General features: G+C 39.4%; 1 protein-coding gene across 1 annotated transcript in view; it reads right to left on the bottom strand.

Annotated features, from left to right (window-relative positions):
- Window positions 1-21,108: 21,108 nt before the first annotated feature.
- dph1 (diphthamide biosynthesis 1) overlaps window positions 21,109-22,968 on the bottom strand; it is a 71,686-nt gene continuing 69,826 nt past the window's right edge. The window contains exons 11-12 of the mRNA XM_080889555.1: window positions 21,754-21,888; window positions 21,109-21,390 (exon numbers count right to left, since the gene is read on the bottom strand). Coding sequence (XP_080745681.1) covers window positions 21,310-21,390; window positions 21,754-21,888 — 216 coding nt within the window. The 3' untranslated portion in view covers window positions 21,109-21,309. The remainder of the gene's footprint in view (window positions 21,391-21,753; window positions 21,889-22,968) is intronic.

Below are 22,968 nucleotides of genomic sequence, written 5' to 3'. Positions count from 1 at the left end.
TCACAGCGCTGGCTGCCTGTGTGGCTTCCCCATTGGTCGCTGCTTCCTTGTCTGCAGGGGAAGCAGGACAGTGCCAGGGTGCAATGTTTTATGAGCTGGTCTCAACCGAACTCACCACATTCCCACAAGCATTGCAATGAAGGACGTGACTCTGGCCACGCAGCTGCTGCAGCCAGACCACAGGCGGCGTGCACTAAGTATCATAACACATACACATTCACACAATATACTGTATGCGTACATATACATGCACATAGACTGGTAGAAATGTTGACTCACTGTAGTTCCATTAAGTAACACAAATAATTGTAGAGATTTGTTTAATTAATGAGGAATTATTAAGTCATTTAGTTTCTGAAGCGCTAGATTTAGCAACTTTATTTATTCTTATGTCGCAATCTAAAATAAAATTTTTAGTTTTTACTTTCTGGCTTTTTCACTTTTATCTGTTGACCTCATTAAACAAATGGTAACTTTCTCACATGCTTGGGCTTTGCTAAATCTGCTGTACATTAGAATAAAAATCTACGTAGCAAAGCAGATTTCCAGTGTTCTCTTTTAATATTTTTGAAATTGCCTTTTGGATTTTCTGACTCACATTATTTTTAGCACTAATATTTTTTTTTTCTTTTTATGTTTGTGGCATGACCTGTGAGTCAGCTTCTGCATGCAGCTTGTTTCTCAGACTTTATTGACATTCTGGACTGACTCACTACTGATGCTGATCCTGTCAAATAGTTGGCGAAAAGGCCAAAGTAAATAGAAAAAAAGCGATTACATGCATTTTTCTGACTACATAAAAGGCAAAGTTTCTTCAATTCAAATGATAAAGTATTGTAACTATCAAATTACAAAAAAGATAGATATTTGGAGCATGTGTTTGTGCATGGAATATGTGTCGAAACTGATAAAACTAATCCTGTTTATCTAAACCCAGTTTTAGCAACGGAGGCTGACCTTTAATCTCAAAACTCAGCTCATCTCAAAATTAGACTTTGTTTAGCTACCCCAGCTGGCTAATAATTACTTTGACCCTATTAATTTGACCATAGCCTTCATTAAGGAGCAAAGTGCCTGATACACGCAGACAGGTTCCCAGTTTTTCTTGTAGCGTGCTCTGATGAAAGAATCGTGCACAAAGTTGACATAATTTACATCCCACAGGTGGTTTCCTGTTAATGGACTGATTGGCAGATGGTCAGAGTAATAATACCATTAAACTTAAAAATGTCCTATCATATAAATGTGGCAAAACTGAAATAACAGAAAAAAAAAGCTTTAAAAATATAGAAAAAATTAAAGAAATTAAACTTTATCCCTGTCTTATTTTGTTGCCGGGAGATTTTAAACCACTTTTCACTTCATAAATCCTAAATTTTGATCTCCATAACTCCATTCTTTGGTTGAGAAAAAGACCTAGTATTAAGAAAATGTTGGCCCCCTTTCATTATGTGCAAATCCTCTACGTTGACTCTGGCCAAATGATGTTCTCCATGAGCATAAACTAGCCTACAAATCTATGAAGTGTGGACATGGAGAATTCCAGTGGCCTTTTCATACCTGTCACACAGTCAAGTGCCACATGCTGTAATAATAAAAGGAAGGTTCCCATGTCCTGTTCAGCCTGACACTCAGACATTGTAATAAATTCTTGACACAATCGCGCAAGCACAAATCACCGCAGTCCTCCCTCGTGACTCAGATCGCAAAGTCAAAAACAGATTTTGAAAAGGAAGGCATTCAGTGGGTTTCAAGTGTGTGTTGGCATATCCTGTGTGAGGTTGACCAGAGATAGATTACACGCCCAGAGTGTGTGGTGACCTGTGCCGCAGCAAGCCAGCAGTGGTTTCGATTGTAACACTAAATCATTTTCATATCACATCCATATTTGCTCTTCCCATGGCAGTTAGGAGCTGCAATCTTAACCCGCAAGTCACTACAGGAATGCTCAATGACACAAAGTTTCAACAAGTTAGAAAAATTATACAGTTTACACAAATAAAGAGTCAGTGTTCAGCTCCTCCAAATAGGAGCTCGAAGCACATCTTACAGTGCTAATAATGACATACAAGCACCTGCATGTGTGGTATTAAACTAAGATAATAAGTAACGAGCATGCATAAGCTTGAGTCACCAGAAGCATTGTTTAGAAAAGATGGCCTCTGTGTTTTGAATCTTTATCTCCAAGGAGGGTGAGGAGAAAAACTGAGGAAGGCTTTTATAGCTATGGTATCAGACGGATTTGAGTGTGAGAAAATGAATAATTCAATATATGAGATATATGTCTTTCTTGGGGGTTTGACTTGTTTTTACAGAACTGTACCAAAGTATACATGTACAGGAGTTATCAGTAAAACTTTATCAGATCAACACTGACATCTGTTGGTGGTCTGATCTTTTACATCTCTTACGCAAACGCTAATGTCATCATCACAAGAAAATATTTTTACAGTATGAAGTCATTTAAAACCTGCCAAAGCACACGTTTTTCTGGTTTTTGTATGTACTAAAATTTCTAAACATTTAAATTTGTAATTGTAACTTTCTGTTAACAATTTAATGAAACATAAGAAAAAAAGAGGCACACCACTGATCTCATATTTTTGGCACTCAAAAGTTACCCTTCCCCTGATCTTTGCCTTGCTTCCACCTAGAGATTTATTGGCTCCTTACAGAATGTTCTTGGCTCGGTTTTAGTCCTGACATGCAGTATTAATTCTAAGACCCTATACACATACAGCATACCATCTATGGAAACAATGTTCAGTCCCTTCTATTTGCTATAGACAGACTCCAGTCACGTTTTATATTCATCCCTAGGATTATTTAAAACAAACAGAATCTATATTGCTTTGTAAATGTAAAAGATTTCAGCTTTTTGATCTCCAAAACCAAATTCTTTATGTCACATCTTGTGTCTAGACACACCACATTTATTCATTTAAAACCCATTTGATGGCAAAAGTGTACTTGATCAATTACACCACACACGCGCGAACATAATTTTGTCATGCTTTAGTGTGAAAAAAAGAACAAAATCACGGAAAACAACAAAACACATTCTTCCACGATTGATTTTATAAAACGAATCACACTATATCAGCCGTTAATCACAAACGAATCTAAAAACTTTCAACTTACGCCATTTTTAAAAGAATGATACTCAAGAAAAATAAATAAATAATGCTAATATTTTTAAGGCCTGGTTCATGGTGCACTTATATAAAAAAACATGGAGGTGGTGTAAGGCTGCAGATTTCCAACTACGTCTTACAATACCAGCACCTTTCTGCGTTCCTCTGTCAAGGTTAGGCGGCGGAGATAATACAAAGATGTGTGAGCATGTGGGGGAGGGGGAGGGGTGTGTGTGAGTCATCTGGATGAGTCATGTGCAGTGTGTGTGGACAGCTCGGGGAAGGATGGATATGGAGAGGAAGGCTGGGGTGTGGAGGCCAGGGCGGAATAGCTAAGGTGTCACGGTGCTCTGTTTGACTGAACTGAACCGACGCTGAAGAACATATGTTTTACTGTCTGACTCTGTTCCATCAGAATAAGTGAGCAAACTGTACGTGTGAGAGCCGCTGCTGCTACTGTATGCTCTGCCTGATACATTTTTCATGTATTCCTGAGAGACGGGATGACGAATGCAGTTTAATAACATTCATATGAGTGAGCTCATGCCTGCAGTAAGTGCTCACGGCCAGCAGGGGGGCCCTAAATATGCAGAAAAGGCAACATCTCAAAGAGAGCTATATTGTACTGTGAAGGAAAGAGTCCATAGACTATATGAAAGTTGGGGAGGGGAGAAGTTAATCTTCGTGGCTGTAATTTAGGCACTCATAATTTTTATGTTTGCATTTTATTAAGACTCATCTCGCAGAGTTTTAACATTTGATTCAGAAATCCTCCTAGAAATCCTTTATTTTCTCATTCCCTTCTCTTTTTTTCTCCCACCCAGCAAAGAACAGAGTCACAGCAAGGATTCCTCAGTGTCTCTGTAGCTACACTAGAATATATATGTGCTGCCACCATTTCACACAGCATATAGAGAAAACGTGAGATATTTAACGTACTGACAAAGTAACAGGTATAAAAGTAAGCGATCAGTGTTGTGCTGTCTTAGTATCTCTTTGGTTGGGAGAATCGTGATCAGCTGAGTCAGGCTGACGAATTTGTCCAAATTTATCTGATTTATCCTGAATGAGTCAGTGAAAGACTCTATACATTGATTACACAGCTTCTTGCCTTAAAACAAGCCTGTGACGAATGTACTGTACACATGCGCAGAAGGTATGAAGGTATCTACATTACAGGAGTCATGTACTATAAAAGAAATGAGTGAACACCGGGCTGATCATCCTGGATGGGCAGCACATTTGGATGAGCTACAAACACAATTTGTCTCTCTTTTACAGAGCCTGCACCTGTACCAGTGAATGAACAGTTGTGTTTTGTGGTATCCAACTAGCTTCAGGTGATACAGTTTAATTAGTTTGCTCCCACTAACACTGGCTTTTCAACAAGGAGGGAGTGATAGAGAGCTGGGGGGGGGGGGGGGGGGGTGATGATAAAAGATTCATGAGCCGTGGAGATGTTAGGATGAAGACGGAGCTTTTATGTCAGCCTAAGTGAAAGAGATGCTTTTACCAAGGGAGCCCCAAATAAGAATACATGACAACCAAATATGCCACAGTACATATGTAACATTATTTAGGGGACTGAATATGATAAAAGGCAAAGAAAAGGTGAGAAATCCCCACATTGCTTTCTTTCATTGTTGTACTCAGCACAGGGTAATTCCAGATTTTAATATTTTTTTTACATAGCTCCAGGCCCACAGATCTAACAAGCTGCAGACTAGAAACCAGGCTGAATTATTGTTGTGCCTCAGTGCATGTAAAACTATGTAGCTGTGGTAGAATGAGGGACAGAGACAAGGGAAGGAGGAGAGAGCGTGACTGGGTAGGAAGGAAAGAGGAAGGAAAAAAGAGAGGTGAATGAGTAGGAAGAGGAAGAGTGGTAAAGCAGAATACTGATTAGTGGTTTGTGAGAGGGTGGGGTGGTGTCAGGGGGGAAGTGAGGTAGGAGAAGTAGTCTGCAGGTGAATACTGAATCCCATGGGGTCTTTCTCCCTCTCTTTCCATCTGCTTATGATCTCCCTGTAACCACCACGTAGAGAAATGACCAGATAGTGACCAGATGGAAAGGGACTGCATGATAGACGGAGAAGGAGTGTGAAGAGCAGCATAATAGCAGGGAGAATCATTTGCACTTGCAGAAAGAAAAATGGCATAAGGAATCAAATAGGGGGAACACAAAGATTCCCTGGACATCAAAGTGGCACCTTCACAGTACCTCCAACTTGCTTTTTATCCAGCTATCTCCATGTGCTCTCTCCTTTCTCTGATAAAAGCAACTGCTGCATTGGAGAGCAAGGCTGTTTTTTTTTCCTGAGGTAAAAGTAAAAAGCAACTGGGTTGAGGGTTGAGACAGGGGAGCTTGGGATGATACTCCAGTACAACATGAGAAAAACAGCAAATCTGAAGCAGAGTTGTGAAATATAGCCTGAGGGCAAAAAATGGGGGGTGGGTATGTTGAGGGGTGAAGTAAGCGAAAGAAGATAAGGTGCACTGAGATTTTTGCTCCCTGTGACGTATTACTTTTTCATTCTTAATTCATGAAACCCTAGTGAGAACATTGATGGCTGGTTCTGGCATTTGTGTGAGTAAGAGGACTGACCAAAGTTACCTTTGATTGTGCATGACTTATTCATGTTTGGCTCATTAGTTTGTATAACTCATCATATCTTCAGGTCTCTGGGCTTCTTTGCTTAGGCTCGCCCCCGCGGCCTGGCCCCGGATAAAGCGGAAGAAGATGGATGGATGGATGGATAGATGGGATTTTCAAACTGCTTTTTAACTGCTTCATATCACCTGACTTAGTTGGCAGCTATATCAGCAATGATTCAGACACTGACCTGATTAAATACAGTTTCTTTGTTAAAGTCATAGAATAAATAAAAGTGTCCACAGATATCAGAGTCAACTCCTCTGTTTTTTGTCATTTTGCCTCTGTACACTGTCACACTGGAATTTACTTTACACAATCAAGATGCGACTGAAATGCAGACTTTCAGCTTTAATTCAAGGAGTTTTAGAGAATGCTTTGCATTGACTGTTTAGAATTAAAGCCGTTTAAACACATTTTAAAAACAATTTCAGATGCTGAAATTGGACAATCTGAAATTCTTGGGAGAAAATCCTTAGCAATCAATGATTGCCTGAAGATTAGAACTTGTGGACATTACTACACCCTGTGTTTCATCTATTGCGCAGCTCTGCTAAGGCTTTATTGCAGCTACCTTCAGTTGCTGCTTGTTTGTGGGTCTTTCTGAATTCAGTTTTATATTTATTAACTGAAAAGCATGCTGTATTGGGCTGAGATCAGGTGACCAACTGGGCATTAAGAATATCCAATTTCTTGAGAAATGTGCCATCTGTTTGGTTTTACAGCATTTAACTCAGCTCTCTGTATTTCCATTTTCATTAAATGGAAATGCAAAGGGTTGATAGTGGACTTTGACAATTAAAATGACCGTGAAACTGACCTCCAAGAATGTACAAGACTGCTTATTTTGCATCTTATTATGTTTTAACTTTTAAGATTTTTCAGTCTAATTCTGGCCTCCTTCACTTGCAACGACACCTCTTTAGACCTGATATTGAGAGTTTCAGCAAAAAAGATCCAAGTTCAAGACTTTGAATCAATTCAGATCTTTTAATGCCTTAAATTGTCATAAAAAAAGAAAAAATTGACCTAATCTGGCAATGAAATTGGTTAGTCAATTACTTTTGGGCGTAAAATGAGGAACTGTGCATTAAAATGGTGGTCATTCCTAAATAGTGGTATAAAGATGCAGTACTTTGGTATCCCCTTTGATTTAAAGTCTCCACTTCAATCACATCTCAATACCTTTATATAAAATCCACTGTGGTAGTGTAAAGAGGCAAAACGACAAAAAATAAAGTGTCATATTTTCCAGGTTTTTTTTCTCTGCAGTTTTTAAAAAGAAAGTATATGGGATCGATGTTAGGTATTAATAAAACCGCAGTGAGGCAGCACAAATAAGACTGATATGAAAAATATCTCTCATAATGCTTACACAGTATCAGTGAAGAATTGAGTCGCTTATTATAGTTTTTTTATACTGTTGACTCGGGTTTTTCATCTGTAAAGATTTCCTGCTGATTTATTACAAACACACACACATACACACATGCACACAAGCAAACAACAACGAAAAAATACATTTAACTCATTGTTTACTTGATTATCTGCAAGTTGGTGCGCTCTGTGTGATGAACTCACAGGTCTGCTGTCACTCATATACTGTCCTAACCTGTGATATCACATGTCTCCATAACACCTTTGTTCACCAGCACTAACTCTCATCCTTTAATCCCTATATTTGTGCCCCCCCCAGCTCTTTCTTTCACACACTAAACTAGTGAATCATCACTGTCACTCCCTCCCTCTTCTGTTAACTGCAGTCTTCTTGCTTGTACACTCACACATTGAAAATCAGCCATCAGCAGCCAGTGAAAGAATACCACCTATGAGAGGGAGAGATGAATGTGAGAGAAGAAGGAAAGAAAAAAGGGACGCCATTGCAAAGATAGAAACATATTTACAAGGATCACGACACCTTTTTGCCTCATTAGAATGTCGTTTTTAGCATGGCGAAGGCTTGCTGTCTAGCCGTCAGTAGCTCCTGTATACCTCCTACACACATCTGCAGCATGTCTGTCCTTTAAGTCATTATAAGATAATGTTAATGTAAAAGTCCAACTACTGCCACAACTTTGCTCAATAGATTTGGAAATATTTACGCAACACAACTTTGTGCTCATGTCTTTTAAAACACACAGTAAAATCAGTTTTTTTCTGCCTCTTTGCTCTTGTTGTGTCACGGTCTCGCTGGCAGACCGTGGGGATGTGGGGAAAGGAGGACCCAAAATGCAGGACTCTACAGTGCAACAGTGTTTATTTACAGTGGTGACAATCCGAACAACAATAAATCCCCCCGTGCGATCCCAACTCCCGTTCCGTGTCTTCTCCTTTATCCCGTGCTCCGTGCTCTGTCTCCGTTCCCTGTGTACTCTCCGTGTGCTGCCTCCTGGTCGCCACAATTCCTCCTGAGGAAACACGCATACCAAAGGCAGCCGTGAGTACAAAACCTAACAGTAGACTTGCACTAACCTTGCACAATACACTTAAGACTGACGGGAAGTCACTCAACGATCCAGCGTCGAGGAGCTCTCAGCCACACTGTTTTGAAGCTCCTCTGACGAGGCTTGATCGGCGCCAGGTGTGTGTGGATTCCTGGGTGGAACCGGTCAGCTGGCAGGGCCACACCCACCAGGCCTAAAAGTGCCTGCCACGACCGCACCCTCACATACACAAGCACACACCCCTAAACACCTGACAGTACACCAACACGGAAAAACAGGACAGCAGACACAACCATAATAACAACAACCACAATAATGATAATAATAATAATAATAATAATAATAATAATAATAATAATAATAATAATAATAACTACAATAGTAGTCCACACTGCTCACGGACCCCGAATCCCTGGAACTGGGTCCGTGACATGTTGATAAAGTTCGATATCAGAAAAAAAAACACATCTGGAATCAGCTGAGAGGAGTGCCAAAAGAAGAGGAAGCATTTTAGAAGAGATGGAGGTGATAATAAGTAAAATAGCTTAATATTAAGATTACAATCTTTCTGTTAAGGGAACCGTATTATAAACTAAACCAGATGTTCTAAGTATCTAATGTTGTTCATATACTTGAAACACTACAGAACTGCTAAATTTGTGCATTCTGACTTAATCATGTGTGTCTCAAAACTACAGACACATCTGTAGGTTATTTAGAGATATTAACTATAGGTGTGCTGACAATAATCCACTAAATACCTCTCTGTTACTCCAACCTAGAATGGAGCCACCTTGTAATTGTAATTATATGACATTAAAAAATGACACATCAAACAGGTTCATACCACAATCTCCACTCAAGCTCTGCCTTGATCTAAAGTACAGTAGCTCCATTGTGCCTCCTTGAGATGATTCACAAATGGCAAAGATCACTTGGATCTTTATAATTATTCTCTAATGAGGAGAGGAGGGTGCTTTTTATAAAACTGGTTCAAAGGATGAATTATGTTAAGGACCATCTACTTGGCACACACAAAGATGGTACATAAGAGTCAAACAGATTAAGATAGTTTTATAGGAAGCAACTTTTCCACCTCTCCTGCGAGATGTCTTGCTCACACCTCTCTGTCGCAAACAGGCTTGTGCACTTCCAGAACAATTTCCTGGAGGACAATTACAACGCTGGTCTAAAACATACCCGAAAAGTACAAGCTGCATCAGAGGGTGGTATTACTGTACCCACCAGAAAAGCTAAAGTGTTTTACCCCTAATCATGCTTTCCTCCCCCCCACCGCCCTTCCTTCCTTCCTCCCCTCGCGGAACCCTGAGCGTCCTCCTGTTGACTAAATTTTCTCGATGACGTAAGAGTCCACGTACGACGGCCATGTAGGTGATGCTTCTGAATGAATGAGTATCCCCTCCCATCTCCATTACTAGTACTACGGGATGTCTATAAGAGCAGATCGCCGGGACAGCCCGCTGAATTTCATGCGATACTGAGGTGGAAGAGCGAGATGCTGAGAGACATTGAAAAAAATACATTTAATTTAGTTTTCCGAAAATTACGCAGTAGTGCCGAGGATGAGGTTAGGATATGACTTATGTATGAACACGTTTGCCGCCATCACGTTATAATTTTACGAGGTGGGAATGGCAAAACTTGTGTTTTCTTTACAGTTTGATCAAGTCTTGAACTAAAGAAACACCAGCTGCGCCAGTGAAGTCTAAAGGTAAGTTTTTTCCTCTCTCTTGTCATTATGTCAGTTTTAGTTGTCTCGAACCACATGTAGCAAGAAATTCGAAATAGTGACGAGCTCGTTAAATTAGTGTAACATCACTCTATGTAGCATTTCACATAATTTTCCTCTGCGTGTCTTTTTGTGAATATACGGTAGACTACAGAGGCTGAAAGTTACTGCAGTGTGAGTCACTTTGGCGCACATGGGCAGTGACAACTGTGGAAAAAAAGAGGAGAATGTCTTGTAGGGTGTAGGCTACGTTGATTGCATGTTAACCAGGTTGGATCCCCGCAGATAGTAAGCGAATCACGACAAGAGACTGAATCCTTTTTTTTCTTTGTTCCCCTTTTTCTCCTTTTCCCCTGTAGGGAATCATTCTTTGTGGGACGTATCAGAACCGCCTGTTTTTTTTTTTTTTTTCGTAGTTATTAACACCAAAGACCAGTCTGTGTAATCAGGGCGACACAGAGCAACGTGAAGGCATGACTATTAGATTCAAGATGATCTTATTTATAACGAGCATCATAGCGTATATCTTAAGGTGCCAGTCGGTGAGCTTAACGTTGTATGCATACCTGACGTACTTTAAATACAGTGACCTATTATTCAGGCGGAGATCCTCTCTATAGTTCGCCAGTTTTCCCTTTTTCCCCCCTCATGGTAAAATGACATCGTGACGTATTCTTGAGATGAAGTCAATTTTGCGTCATTCCTGCGCACATGCAGACGACTTCCAATCACACAACGGAGGGTTTTAAAGACACAGAGCGAGCCGCCTATATACGTCTGCCACCTGCATTGCGATGTGTCTCCATACTAGGAGAAAGGTGAGGGGGTGGGAAGGCCTGGGGGGTCTGATGAAAACTCCCCAAGGTAACTCCTGGAAGGGGGCATGACAAGAATTAAAATGTGCATGGTCCAATAACATCTCCCACAGGTTTTTGGCTTTAATGTTCAATTGCGCCAGGTATCCATATGGGCTATAAAGGATTTAACAAGTGCACTAGTTTAGTGTCGCTGTCCATTGTCCTGTAGATGGTTTGAAAATTGACCCGCATTTGACGGCATGTAAATGACACTGATGAATATGACAGTACAGTACTAAGAGCAAAGCGCCGATGGTTTGTGTCCGTAGAGTCTCTCATCCTCCAGAAAATTATTAATGTAAAAATAATAATAATAATAATAAAGTCAATTAACAGATGTTTTAGATTTTTCTCAGCGTGACCTGGGAAAACCTTTACCCAGTCCTCCGTGTTCGTTCTGCTTTGCGTCATAGTTTAACACCAATTACTTTTTAAACTCTCTGACCTCTGCCTACCGTGTGTGCGGCTCTTAAAAATAGAGTCGCGCATCTCTGGGGATATTTACGGCTGACGTAGCTGCAGAAACTCGGCCAGCAGTGTTTCTCTGTCACTGGATGATCTTCAGGACCATGGACAGTGACAGAATCCAGCTACTCTGTTAAAACTAATTGGTCTCATTTGAATGAATGAAACCCACAAAATATTCTTACATTTGTTACATTTGTTGCTCTATATGAGTAAAAGTTAACACTTTGATAAATGTTATTAATGTGAGAACTAATGTAAGGTACTGACAGTGACACCATTGGAGATAAACAGAAAAATAAATATGATGCAGGAACAAGCTGAAGTCAGTGGTAACCTCTGATTGGGCTTCAACACCAACTTTTGCACTATCCTCACTCACAGTGCTTTTCCCTTTTTTTTCTCCACACATTTCTAGATTCCTCCAGAAGAGAAACTGTTTATGTGAAAATACACAAATCACCATCACCAACCACTTTACCCTGTCTGAAAGAGGCCAAAGAGCCAATACACAAATATCCGATGAGCGCTTGAGTGTACATAAATTTCCTGACTGCTGACGTAAGTCTGAGAGTTACTCAGCTGGGCTTGCATAAGCCGCCAATTCACCCCATTCTTCCGTCCATCTCTATCTTGTGGCTGACTCATAGATAATCGGCATGGAAATCAATACCACAAACACAAGAGAGCTATGAAACCGCCAGTCTGGCCTTGCATTGCCTAGGGCCTCTGGCAGGAAAGGCCATGTTGTTTGTGTCCTAGAGTAATGTGTCACAGTGCATGATCTAATTTGGCTAATTTCATACTACGTGCCAAAGCAATATTCTAGAAACTGCAACGAGCTCATTTTCCTTTGCACATCGCACCTTGACTTGTTTATGTAATGCAATTATGGCTGACATTACATTGTTCAGCAAAGGGCAACAGCATGCTATATCCCTTACTCTGCATCCCCACCTCTCCTTCTGCATGCTGTTATGGGCTGGTATGCGAGTACTTTACTCACTGCAGCCAGATTGAATAATATGCTAGTGCTCTGTTTTATCAGTCAGTGCATCAATACCTTGGCTCTAGACTGCTTACTGCTAAAACTCCTCCAAAGTACAGTAACAGTCTACAGTCATGGCTACTGACGTCTGGCAAGCCTCTGCACTGAGTGACAAATTTCACCTTTGTGACTGTAAGAATTAAGCTGAGTGGGAAGATGCTGCTGTACTGTATGAAGTTTCCTGTCGGAGCCCAGCACTACTGAAGGCTGCATCACCAACATCATAAAACCACAGAGGACGTCAGTGGTTACCACAGCCAATCATATTTCTCCTGCTGTCTCCATGGTGACCGTGGCATTAGATTGTTACTGTAGTAACAGCACCAGTGGTAACAGTCTACAGCCATGGTCGCTAGGGGGCAAAACATACATCTGAACCAGAGTGGTTCACATGAGGAAGTTTATGAAAGACACATTAGACACATCATACATCTAAGAAACAACAAGGAACTTATTAATCACAGTAATAAGAAGATAGATAGATAGATAGATAGATAGATAGATAGATAGATAGATAGATAGATAGATAGATAGATAGATAGATAGATAGATAGATAGATAGATAGATAGATAGATAGATAGATAGATACTCTTGAGCTGCATGTTTGAATCTTACCACTGTATGGCTTCTTATTAATAAATTATTTAAACATGAGCACACGCCACTTTGTGTTTTTAATGATTGGAGCTGCTTTTAAATAATCAAGTCAGAGCTCAAATTTAACCACACAGGGGTGACTTTTGGTTTAACATAAATTTGGTCCTTTGGGGAAGGACACAGGCTGGATAAATCAGTTTAAAAATTTAGTCAAATCAATCAGATAAGAGAATGCAATCACCATCAACTGTTTTTTTATTTAAAAGGTGATTTTTGTCTTTTGTCTCTGCGCTGTAGATCAACAAATGCTGGGGTTTTTTTTTCATCATCACAAAAATTTACTGTTCAGAGACCAAGACTCAGATCAGGAAATTAGCACAGTAATAGTAATCAATCAGATTTTAATATCTGCAGATGTAATAATGTGGAGATATTAAAATCTGATTGATTACCTTTACTGGGCTAATTTCCTGATCCGAGTCTTGGTAAAGATCTGAATATTTCTTTCATGCTTTGCAGCATTTTTGGCAATTTAAAATTAGAAGAGGGTGATTGTAAAGGGTTCAAAAGAAGACTCTAAATCATGCTGTGTCCTTGGTGCCAAAACAAATGAGAGGAAATGAATAAAGTGAATGATGTGATGTAGGACTCCATAAATAAGCGTCATTCGGTGAATTGCGCTCAAGTGGCCTCATAATTTCATGGTAATCTTCTGTTCCACAAGGTAGTCTCAAGGTAAAACATGTTTCTTTTAGAGCTAGGATTCCAAGTAACAGAACGTGTTCAGGAAACTGGCTGAACAATATGCATGATATTTTCTGAATCTGACAGCTAGAAAGGATAAAAAAGGTATACAGTTGAAAAGATATCTCCACATTCAGAAAATATCATAAATATGGCTCAGCTAGCTTCTGTCTCTCTCTTTCTTTTTTTTAAACAAACACAACTCTCTTACAGTCTTGGAAAATAAAATGTTATAGTCTTTGAAATGAAGTGAATTTCCACTGGCCTTGTTATTTGTAGCTTATAGTGATATATTTCGGACCTTTACTAACTTTATATAAGGGCACAAAAAAGTGCAAAATTAGATAAACAGTAACTATTAATTTATTCCACCCAGAGAAATCACATTCAAAAGGATCACTTAAAGTATCAGAATGCAGTTTGATTTTGCCGTGTGGGCTTCAAATCAGAATGCTGTGCAAATATAATACAGAGAAACTGCCAGTGATGAGTAAAGATCCATATGGAGTCTGCAGGTGGATGCTGGAGTGGTTAAAACACCAGGCAGCAGTGACATGTCAGGGTTAAAGAAAGGACATTTTACAGTTTAAATATACTACCAGACTGGGAGGATGTGTTTGGTAACTTATGGCGTGACATGAAGTGAGTGAGTTATGTCGCATTGCTGCTCGAGACGCCTTCCTGAACTAGCTTGCAGACTATGCTCCATTTTTCATTTGTCAGTTATTAGTCATTCATGGCTTTGCCAGTCTTAGTAACTATTCAGAGACTTTTCGATTTCACATCTGCATCGATGACTAAGAGGTACAGCGCAAACAAAGACAGGTTGAAACTGTGTGGGTGTGTGTTAACATTCTTAATCTTGCCAAAAGTGTGTGTCCAAGGAAAACGACTGAGTTGAATTTAAGAATCTACAGGTGTCAGTTAGCATGTTAAACAGCTAAAGATCTTGACAATACAATAAGAACAGAACAATTATGACTTATTTAAAAGGGTCGCTACATAGGAGGCAGCATCTGCTGTTAGGTGATGATTTGGATTTGTTTTGCAGCCACAGGACCTGGGCACCTTGCAGCCATTGAGCCGACCGCAAAGTCCTCTGTATACCAAAGAAACAAATGTGAGGGCATCTGTCCAATACAGCTGAGTTGGAAATGAGTCATGCAAGAGGACAATGACTCCGAGCACAGCAGGAAATCAGAAATATAATGACTGAAAACAAAAAGAATCAAGGTGTTGCAATGATGCAGTCAGTCCAGACATCAATCTTACTGATATGCTCGTATTTTAAAGGTAAAAGTCATTAAAAAAATATTTTAAATAGAATTCTATTGCATCCATTAGCTGTTCTCCAAATCACTGTTAATGAGAAACTAATAAGTGACTTAGACATTTTTATAAAAGAAAATCTTAATAAAGCACTTATATACTTATATGCAGTGTTATCTTAAATTTGTCAAAACTACTAACAAATCATTTATGTAAATTCATAATAGATTAGCAGAAAAATAACAGTGATGTTAAATTATTTATTTATACATTCACTGGCTCTACTGAAAATGCCAAGATAAGAACTTTTGTCATGACAAGAGTTACAAATGCTTCTTTGTATGTTTAGATTTCAAGTGTTCATTCAAATATGAAATATTCTTATTTTCAGTAGCTACCACAGCTACAAAGAAAGAAACATGTGAGAAAAACTTAATAACTACGGCATGCTATCAAAACCAAAAAAAGTTCTTAAGAGTCGACTCCTAGACACTGTGGTAGTGATTTTCCGAGATGAACCAGCTGCACTCAGTCTGCTTTTGGTTCTGAATCTGCATGCTTACCACTGCCTTAATGGATTTTCCGTTGATTAACTTATAATCAGATGCAAATGCCATCCCACCAATAATTATAACAATCACAGCTTTCGCTAAGAAAGCATCATTAGCTCATGAATGGCACAAGGCAGATGGCTGAAGTGTATAAAAAAGACTCAATAATGTTCAGGGCGTTTTATTAATATTCACATCCATATGTTATATTATTAACTAACAGATACTGATAAAATTACATGACGTATGTTTGGGGCGAGCTACTGGATTAACATGTATTTAGACTGAACTGTAGATAAATTGGGTGTTGCTGCTCCTGGATGATCAAAATCTTGATAAACTATTATGAAATAATGTTTTCACGAAAAGCCAAAAAGTGTTTGAAGGTTTTTAATAGGACTCGTTTGTCCTCACAGCATGGCTATAAAAGACCTGGAAAAAAAAATCAACAAAAGAAAGAAGAAAACTGTAACAATTGGTACCTCATTCGTTCAACAGGTTTCCCCCACTAAAATGAATAAGAAAGGACTGAACGAAATGAGGACAAGAAAACACTCAGAATAGAGTGCAGGACGTGGACGTGTTGAGGAAGAAGGTGACTTTGTGACAGCCCTGTGCATGGGTGGTGCTTGGCCAGATGATCATGGACAGGCTGACCTCCCACGCAGAATTAGTCATCACTTTACACCACTTTTTTTTTTCTCCCACAAAAGACTCTTATTCAACCTTCTAGCAACCTTTATTCACATTGCTGCACAGCCTTCTTGTCTCCCCCACACACAACGAGTCAGCTTTATTGTTCAAATTTCCCCAGGGATGCTGAAGGGTGATTTAATCAAGATGTGATTAAATAGATTGAAGAAGAGCTCAATCTTTTTTTGAAACCATTTTAATCAAACTAATTCAAAGAAATACTCAGAATTACAGCATTTGAAACTTTACATAATAAGCTGTTTTGACAAATTTAGCTGTTCGCTTTTATAATTCTGTCCTCAATAGAGCAGTAACCTTTGTTCTGAAGGATTTGCTTTCCTCATTGTATTACAGATTTGATGCTTCTTAGCAAAATCCAGAAATGGGAAACGACAAGCCTTGCTGCGTTTTGGTTTACACACGCTGTAAGGAAAATGATCCCGGAAATGTCCAGATTATGCAGAAACATCTTGCACAGTGACAGCATGCAGCTCTTCTTCCGAGGGCCATTCTTCTGAAATCGAAATCGCACGTGCATCATCTCACCACACGCATATTATTACACAGCAAACAACGAGAAACCAGCAGTCTCAATCTTCCAAACAGTTTTTTCACCTTCATGCCTTTATAAACAGTTTTTTGCCCACCTACGGTGTCCTGACAGAAGTAAATACAGGCAATGTAAACAAAATCATTTATTTTCTGTTCTAATGTAATCCAATAAATGGTAGAGGGAGAAAAGTGTGAGAGAGAAACAGGAAAAAACCAACAGAGACACAGGAGCAAACACTGGAACACAAACATCCATCTGGATTTTATATACATGCCCTCTACTGCCCCACCTCCCCCTGCCCACCCTCTAATAACATGCAGTATGTGTTAAACTGTACATCAAAGACAAACTGGTATAGATATATATATATAAAAAAGAACACACAAAATCAAACTTGCAAAGCAAATCTACTCCTCTTCATTTTTATTTTTGTTGTGGTACCATACACCATAAGCCTCTACCCCCCTCCCCCACTTACACCTGATTTCCTTTTTGGACAGAAATAAGAAGAAACAAATAAGCGATATGAAAAACACGAAAGATGAGTTTACTCTGTGAGTTACCTAAAACGCATTAAGGTGTTGGGGCTGGTGAAAATAAAGGTCGGATGAGCCATCTGTGACTCAGCCTTTCCCTAGATAAGAGAAACAATGACTAAATACATCACAGGTGCTGACATGTTTTTCTCTGCTTTCACATAGAGAGAAAAAAAATCCCCAAAACATTAACCCAGGTAGACAGTTCAGAGTTACTAAAAATGTGTTTTCAATCAGTCTTCGGCTTCTGAATGATGAGTGGTTGTCGAGAATGCATTAGCCGATGACTTTTGAGTCACATCACTGCGGGCTACACAAACAAATGCTGGGCACCAATGGCAACCAGCTAACCATCCAGTCAGGTTACATCAGTATCACTGCGCATGGTACGTGACCTGAGCACCTGTTGTCCAGGATAACTAAATCGTGTGGCCTGTGTAGTCATAAGACCCATAATAAATACGTCATAAATTCTCCGTGGGACCAGACACTCGATGTTGACACAAAACAAAGTGCGATGGCAAGCACACTCAGGGCAGAAGGGATGCCAAGCAGGATGAAGGAGCGTGGAGTCAAATTCCCACCACGTCTGGAAAATAATTGCACACACCAGCAACCAAAGGCACACTGGGTACTTGCACTCAGCCAAGTACACGTAATCACGTGTGATCATGCAGTGTAAAGTTTCTAGAATGAAAAGTGAAAAGTGACTTGAATGGCTTAAAAGAATGCAAATAAGCTGTGCAAACAGCGCCTCTGTGTGGTCACTCAGCTTTTGGCATGGAAGAGAAAGTACTTGAGGTAACAGGTCAGACTGGGAGAGGCTGGCAGAGCTGTGGATGAGAAGCTCATTGACTTTCAGGTCTACCTCCCCCACAGCCTTGCAGCTATGTGCACAAATTAAGCTATCACAATATGTTTTGAAACAGTTACAGCCAACTAGAATAATACAATCCCAACTCTGAAAATGTTGGCATGATGTTTAAAACATAAATAAAACCAGAATGCAATGATTGGGAATCTCATAAACCCACATTTTATCCACAAAAAACACATAAAACATGTAAAATATTTATACTGAGAAAATGTAGAACTTTAAGAAAAGTATTAAATCGTTTTTGACACTTTTCAAAACAGCTGGCACAGGCCTGTGTTTTTACCACAGTGTAGCTTTGCCTCATCTTTTAACAACAGTCTGTAAAAGCCTGTAAACTGAAGAAACCAGCTGCAGGCTTTTGGACAGGGAATGCTGTTCTATTCTTGTAATATAGGATTCCAGCTGCTGAGACTGAGAGCTGATAACAAGAGGTTCACATTTCAATTTGAAATTTGATCGGTCTGATTTCAAAATAATGTGTCTGACCATAGAACCGTTTTCCACTTTGTTTCAGTCCATTTAAAATTAGCCTTGGTCCACAGAAGATGGCAGTATTTCTGGATCATCTTCATATTTGTGGATTGTGTGCCAAATTCTGTTCACAGAGTGTGCTATACCATCCACACCGTAACATTACAGTATCATCACTACTATCTGCTGTACCATTCACAGCCCATGCAGTGATTTCCAAAACACAATACAGGGTTTTAACTTCAACTTCATTGCCCTCCAAATCACAGCCATTCAAGTGCTGATTTTCTGGCTTGACCTTTGCGCACAGAGATTTCTCCGGATTCTTTGAATTTGTGTCAGTTAACTTTTTTTGCCATGTTCTATTGTGAATAAAATATGGATTTATGAGATGTGCTAATCATTACATTCTGTTTTTATTTACATTTTACACATTTTCACATATTGGGGTCGTAACAGGTTTGTGTTTTTCATCATTTCAGCTTCTCTTTTCAGACTGGTTAGTTTATAGAGAGAATTTAATTTCTCCTAGTTATTTGGACCTTTTACATATAAAACTGAGCATCAGCTTTGAACATTAAAAAAAAATAAATCGTAAGTCTTCATGAGGGAAAAGGAAGCAAAAGCAAAATGAAGTATAAGGTGCTTAAAAATCAAACTAGAAAGTGTCAAATTTCAAATGATATATTTAGTATGTTAAGTTCTTATGTAAATATACAGTGATGGGCATAAAGGTGATATTATTATCATTACCATAGTATTGATACAGCGTATTTCATGTAGAAGCTGTAAATGTAATTTGTTACTCAGTGAAGATTTAAATGCATCAGAAAAAAAGTTATTATTGATGATTTAGTTTGTTTGTTACAGTTAAATAATCAAACAATAACCTTCACTCGCTGATTAAAAATGATTTTGTTAGCTATATATGAACTTTATCTAGATAACTATTCCCTGTGTGGAAACTGGTGTTTTATAAAACTTGTAAATGGCTAATAAATACAGTGGATTGCAAATATAAAAATATTTCATTTCTTACTCTAAATTCCAACAGATTCTTCACATACCTTTTTTTAAGGGGTCTATAAGCAGGGAGGTGAGGCGGCATTACAAAACATTACAAAACCTGTGAACCTGGAGATTTTTGTCCTGTTTCACTAACTGCCATCATCATGAAGTTTAGATCACAAGTCTGATTATTGTCATGTCACACTTGGAACCTGAAGGACTCACTGTGTGGAGATTTCAGCAGTCAGTATTTGATGTCCTCATAATTTTTTAAGTTTACTTGATTAAGAAAGTAATCATGATGTAATTTAACAATTTTGTATTTAAATATAAGGGAGGCGTGGTGGTGGTGGAATGGTTAGCACTCTTGCCCCACAACAAGAAGCACCTGGGTCCTTTCAATGTGCAGTTTGCATGTTGTCCCCATACCGGGCTTGATACCCCTTCACAGTCCAGATACATGCATGTTAGGCTAATCAGCAATTCGAAACCTGCCGTGTGTGTGAATGCTGAGCTGTTGTCTGTGTTATCATGCAGTAGACAGACTGACAACCTGTCAAGGCGGTACACCGCCTCTCGCCTTAGCTGTGAGTGGCCACATCACCTTTGTGATCCTAAATCAGATAAGCAGCAGAAAGTAAATGGCTGGATATTAAATATTAAAATATACAGTTTTTCTAGCTCTTGTTTCTATTATGGTTAAATTTAAAACCATAAAGTTCAATGTATATGATCTGTATTTTAAACAATCCAAAAAAGCCCTTTTATTTATGTTGTAATCAGTAAATCATTTCTGATTTAAATCATGACAAATCTTTAGACTGGGATAACAAACCTGAAGAGTTATGAGAAGAGGAAAGGGCAGATTATTAACATTCTTCCTTTTTGCCTGTGAAAGAACAAACTAGAATATAAATCGAACATCAGCTGAAAGAGAGCTCTGCTGGCCAATAATTTATTCCCGACTGCTATGCATCACACACAGTACTGTGGCAAATACTGAGCTCTTAAAAAAATGTAGCTGCTAGCGGGACACGTGATGCATCCCGGATATGTCTGGCAGTATCGCTCTCTCTCACTGCCATTTGCTGCTGAAGTGATACAAAGGTGGAAAGCAGAGGGAGGATGTGATTGGAGAAGCTGGGTAGTTGTTTAGAATTAAAACTCTCCAAAAATCACCTGTCACACTGTGCTGCCACCTGGGGAGGGTTCTTGGGATCAGCTGAGGCCACGGTAGGCTCCTGTCAATCAGTTTTTAATGTAACGGCCAAACAGCAATAGGAGGATTATTTATTTATTTATTGACAGACTCCACCATCAATAAATAATGAGAACGGAGAGCAGTCGTGACTAGCTCTGCACGCATCTAGGAACTCATACCACTCAGCTTTAAAAACAGGCTCATAGCTTCAGAACAGCACTGCATTTAGGGAGAAAAAAACCTGCTCACAACAAGAAAGGTTTCATTTCTGATTTACTGTCTTCACAATTTCACCACAAAAAGAAGAAAGCAAAACAGGGTCAGGTCGCATCTCAACTGCTCATCATATCGGCAGAAAATCTATTTGAAAAAGAGGCTGAAAACTCCTCTGAAGTTAGACTGACTCAAATTCCAATTGTTCCTCTTCTGGTCTGACTTCTCTCTGCTTGTTAGCGTGTCATTCCCCTTGGCAGCCACAGGGGGCGCACTGGTTCTGCTCACAGTGCTTGGCAGGAATGGCTGGCTCCGAGCCTTTTTTCTGCAGGCAGGCAGAGGGATAGCATTAACACTTGGAGCAGTGACAGTACCTACCTCAGGCATACAAATGATAATACTTGGAAATACAGCTACTGTATGATGTATCCGCAGAGCAGTAACTCAATCAATATCTATGCACCTTTCTTCCTTTTTAATAATTAAAAGGAACATCAAGGTCAAGGTCATAGCCACGCCTTACAAAGAGATGTTGAGATACATGTCCTGTTGTCACTGTGCCACTGGGTGTCAGTGTGGTGACATTCTGATAAAGACCATCAAGCATGAGTTGAACAGAGTGTAATCACTTTTTATCAGCGTTCCCCACCCGTCACTCATTCTTTTTTTATCTCCCAGCTCTATTCACCTGGGTCTGTCTACGAGCAGGCCTCACAGGTTGGTTGTCAGGGTGGTTAGGTGCCCACGGACCCAGGCTCTGATTGGAGTAGAAGTCCATGGGGTAGACTTCCTTCCAGCCCACCTCTTGTAAAGCAACAGCTGCCTGAAAGATACCAAGAAATACAGATGGCGAGACAGTGACAAATCAGAACCAAATCAAAAAAGGACAAGAAACGATGAGCAAAAGGTGCAATAATGGCACCCTTCAAGGTGTTATGGTACATGATTCCGCTGATGTTCACTGTCACCTAGTACTGTATCTGCAGTTTTCAGCGTTTTGGACAAACAAGCAGCAGGAAACCAAAGAGTGATGAGAAGACACAACAGACTGACTATACCGACAAGACAGGTGTCATAATAATAAGCTTGGATAACAGGCAGAGTTGTCATGTTATCCCTATGCAGCTGCACTGAACGCTACAACAGCTGTTAGAGAGGAACAACAACAGTGGCATGACAGAGCTGTGACTTAAGTGAAGACTGCTCCATATGGAAGAGAAATGCCTGTGAATACTGATTCCGAACGAAAGAAAAAGCATACATAACAAGCGTTCTGAATGAAAGAACAAATCATTTGACTGTTCATTTATTCATTTATCCGAGTACTCGTTCATCTTTCAAGCTGTTTAGATGCCAAGACCTAACTTCAGCTTTGAACTATTTGGAATAATTCCGATGATGTATGGAATTATGATGAGAAAACAAGTCATAGAAATTTTATAAAACTCCAAATACACCCGTTAGAGAATTTAGTTCAAAGGAGACATGAAAAATTCAGCTTCAAAGTGATGAAATCTTTCTTCTAGTGCGACATAATTCATCACTTGCGCAGCTTGTGACTGTCGTTCGTTAGTATAGCACGCACCCAAACCGACAAGACAGTGTTCTGTTCTCTTACGCAAAGGCTGAAGTTTCCTGAATAAAACCAGAAGTAAAAACACTGTTTTTCTTTAAAAGAAAGTACTGGAAACTTAATAAAGCCTCTTTCTCTTTTAAGATATAATTGCATCCCAGTTATGTTAACCTGTTGTAAAAAAAAATAAATCTCCTAAATATATGTTTTTCAGGCAAAATAACTTTCTTCATATCCAGATTTTAAAACACAATCTATCAGAAAATAAAAACACTACAGAGTAACCATCCCTTCCTTTCTCCAGGCAGCCTTCTACCAGAGTCTCCTCCT

Source organism: Rhamphochromis sp. 'chilingali' (genome assembly GCF_963969265.1).
Source record: "Rhamphochromis sp. 'chilingali' genome assembly, chromosome: 8".
Lineage (NCBI taxonomy): Eukaryota > Metazoa > Chordata > Actinopteri > Cichliformes > Cichlidae > Rhamphochromis > Rhamphochromis sp. 'chilingali'.
This window is presented reverse-complemented; position numbering and strand designations above follow the sequence as displayed.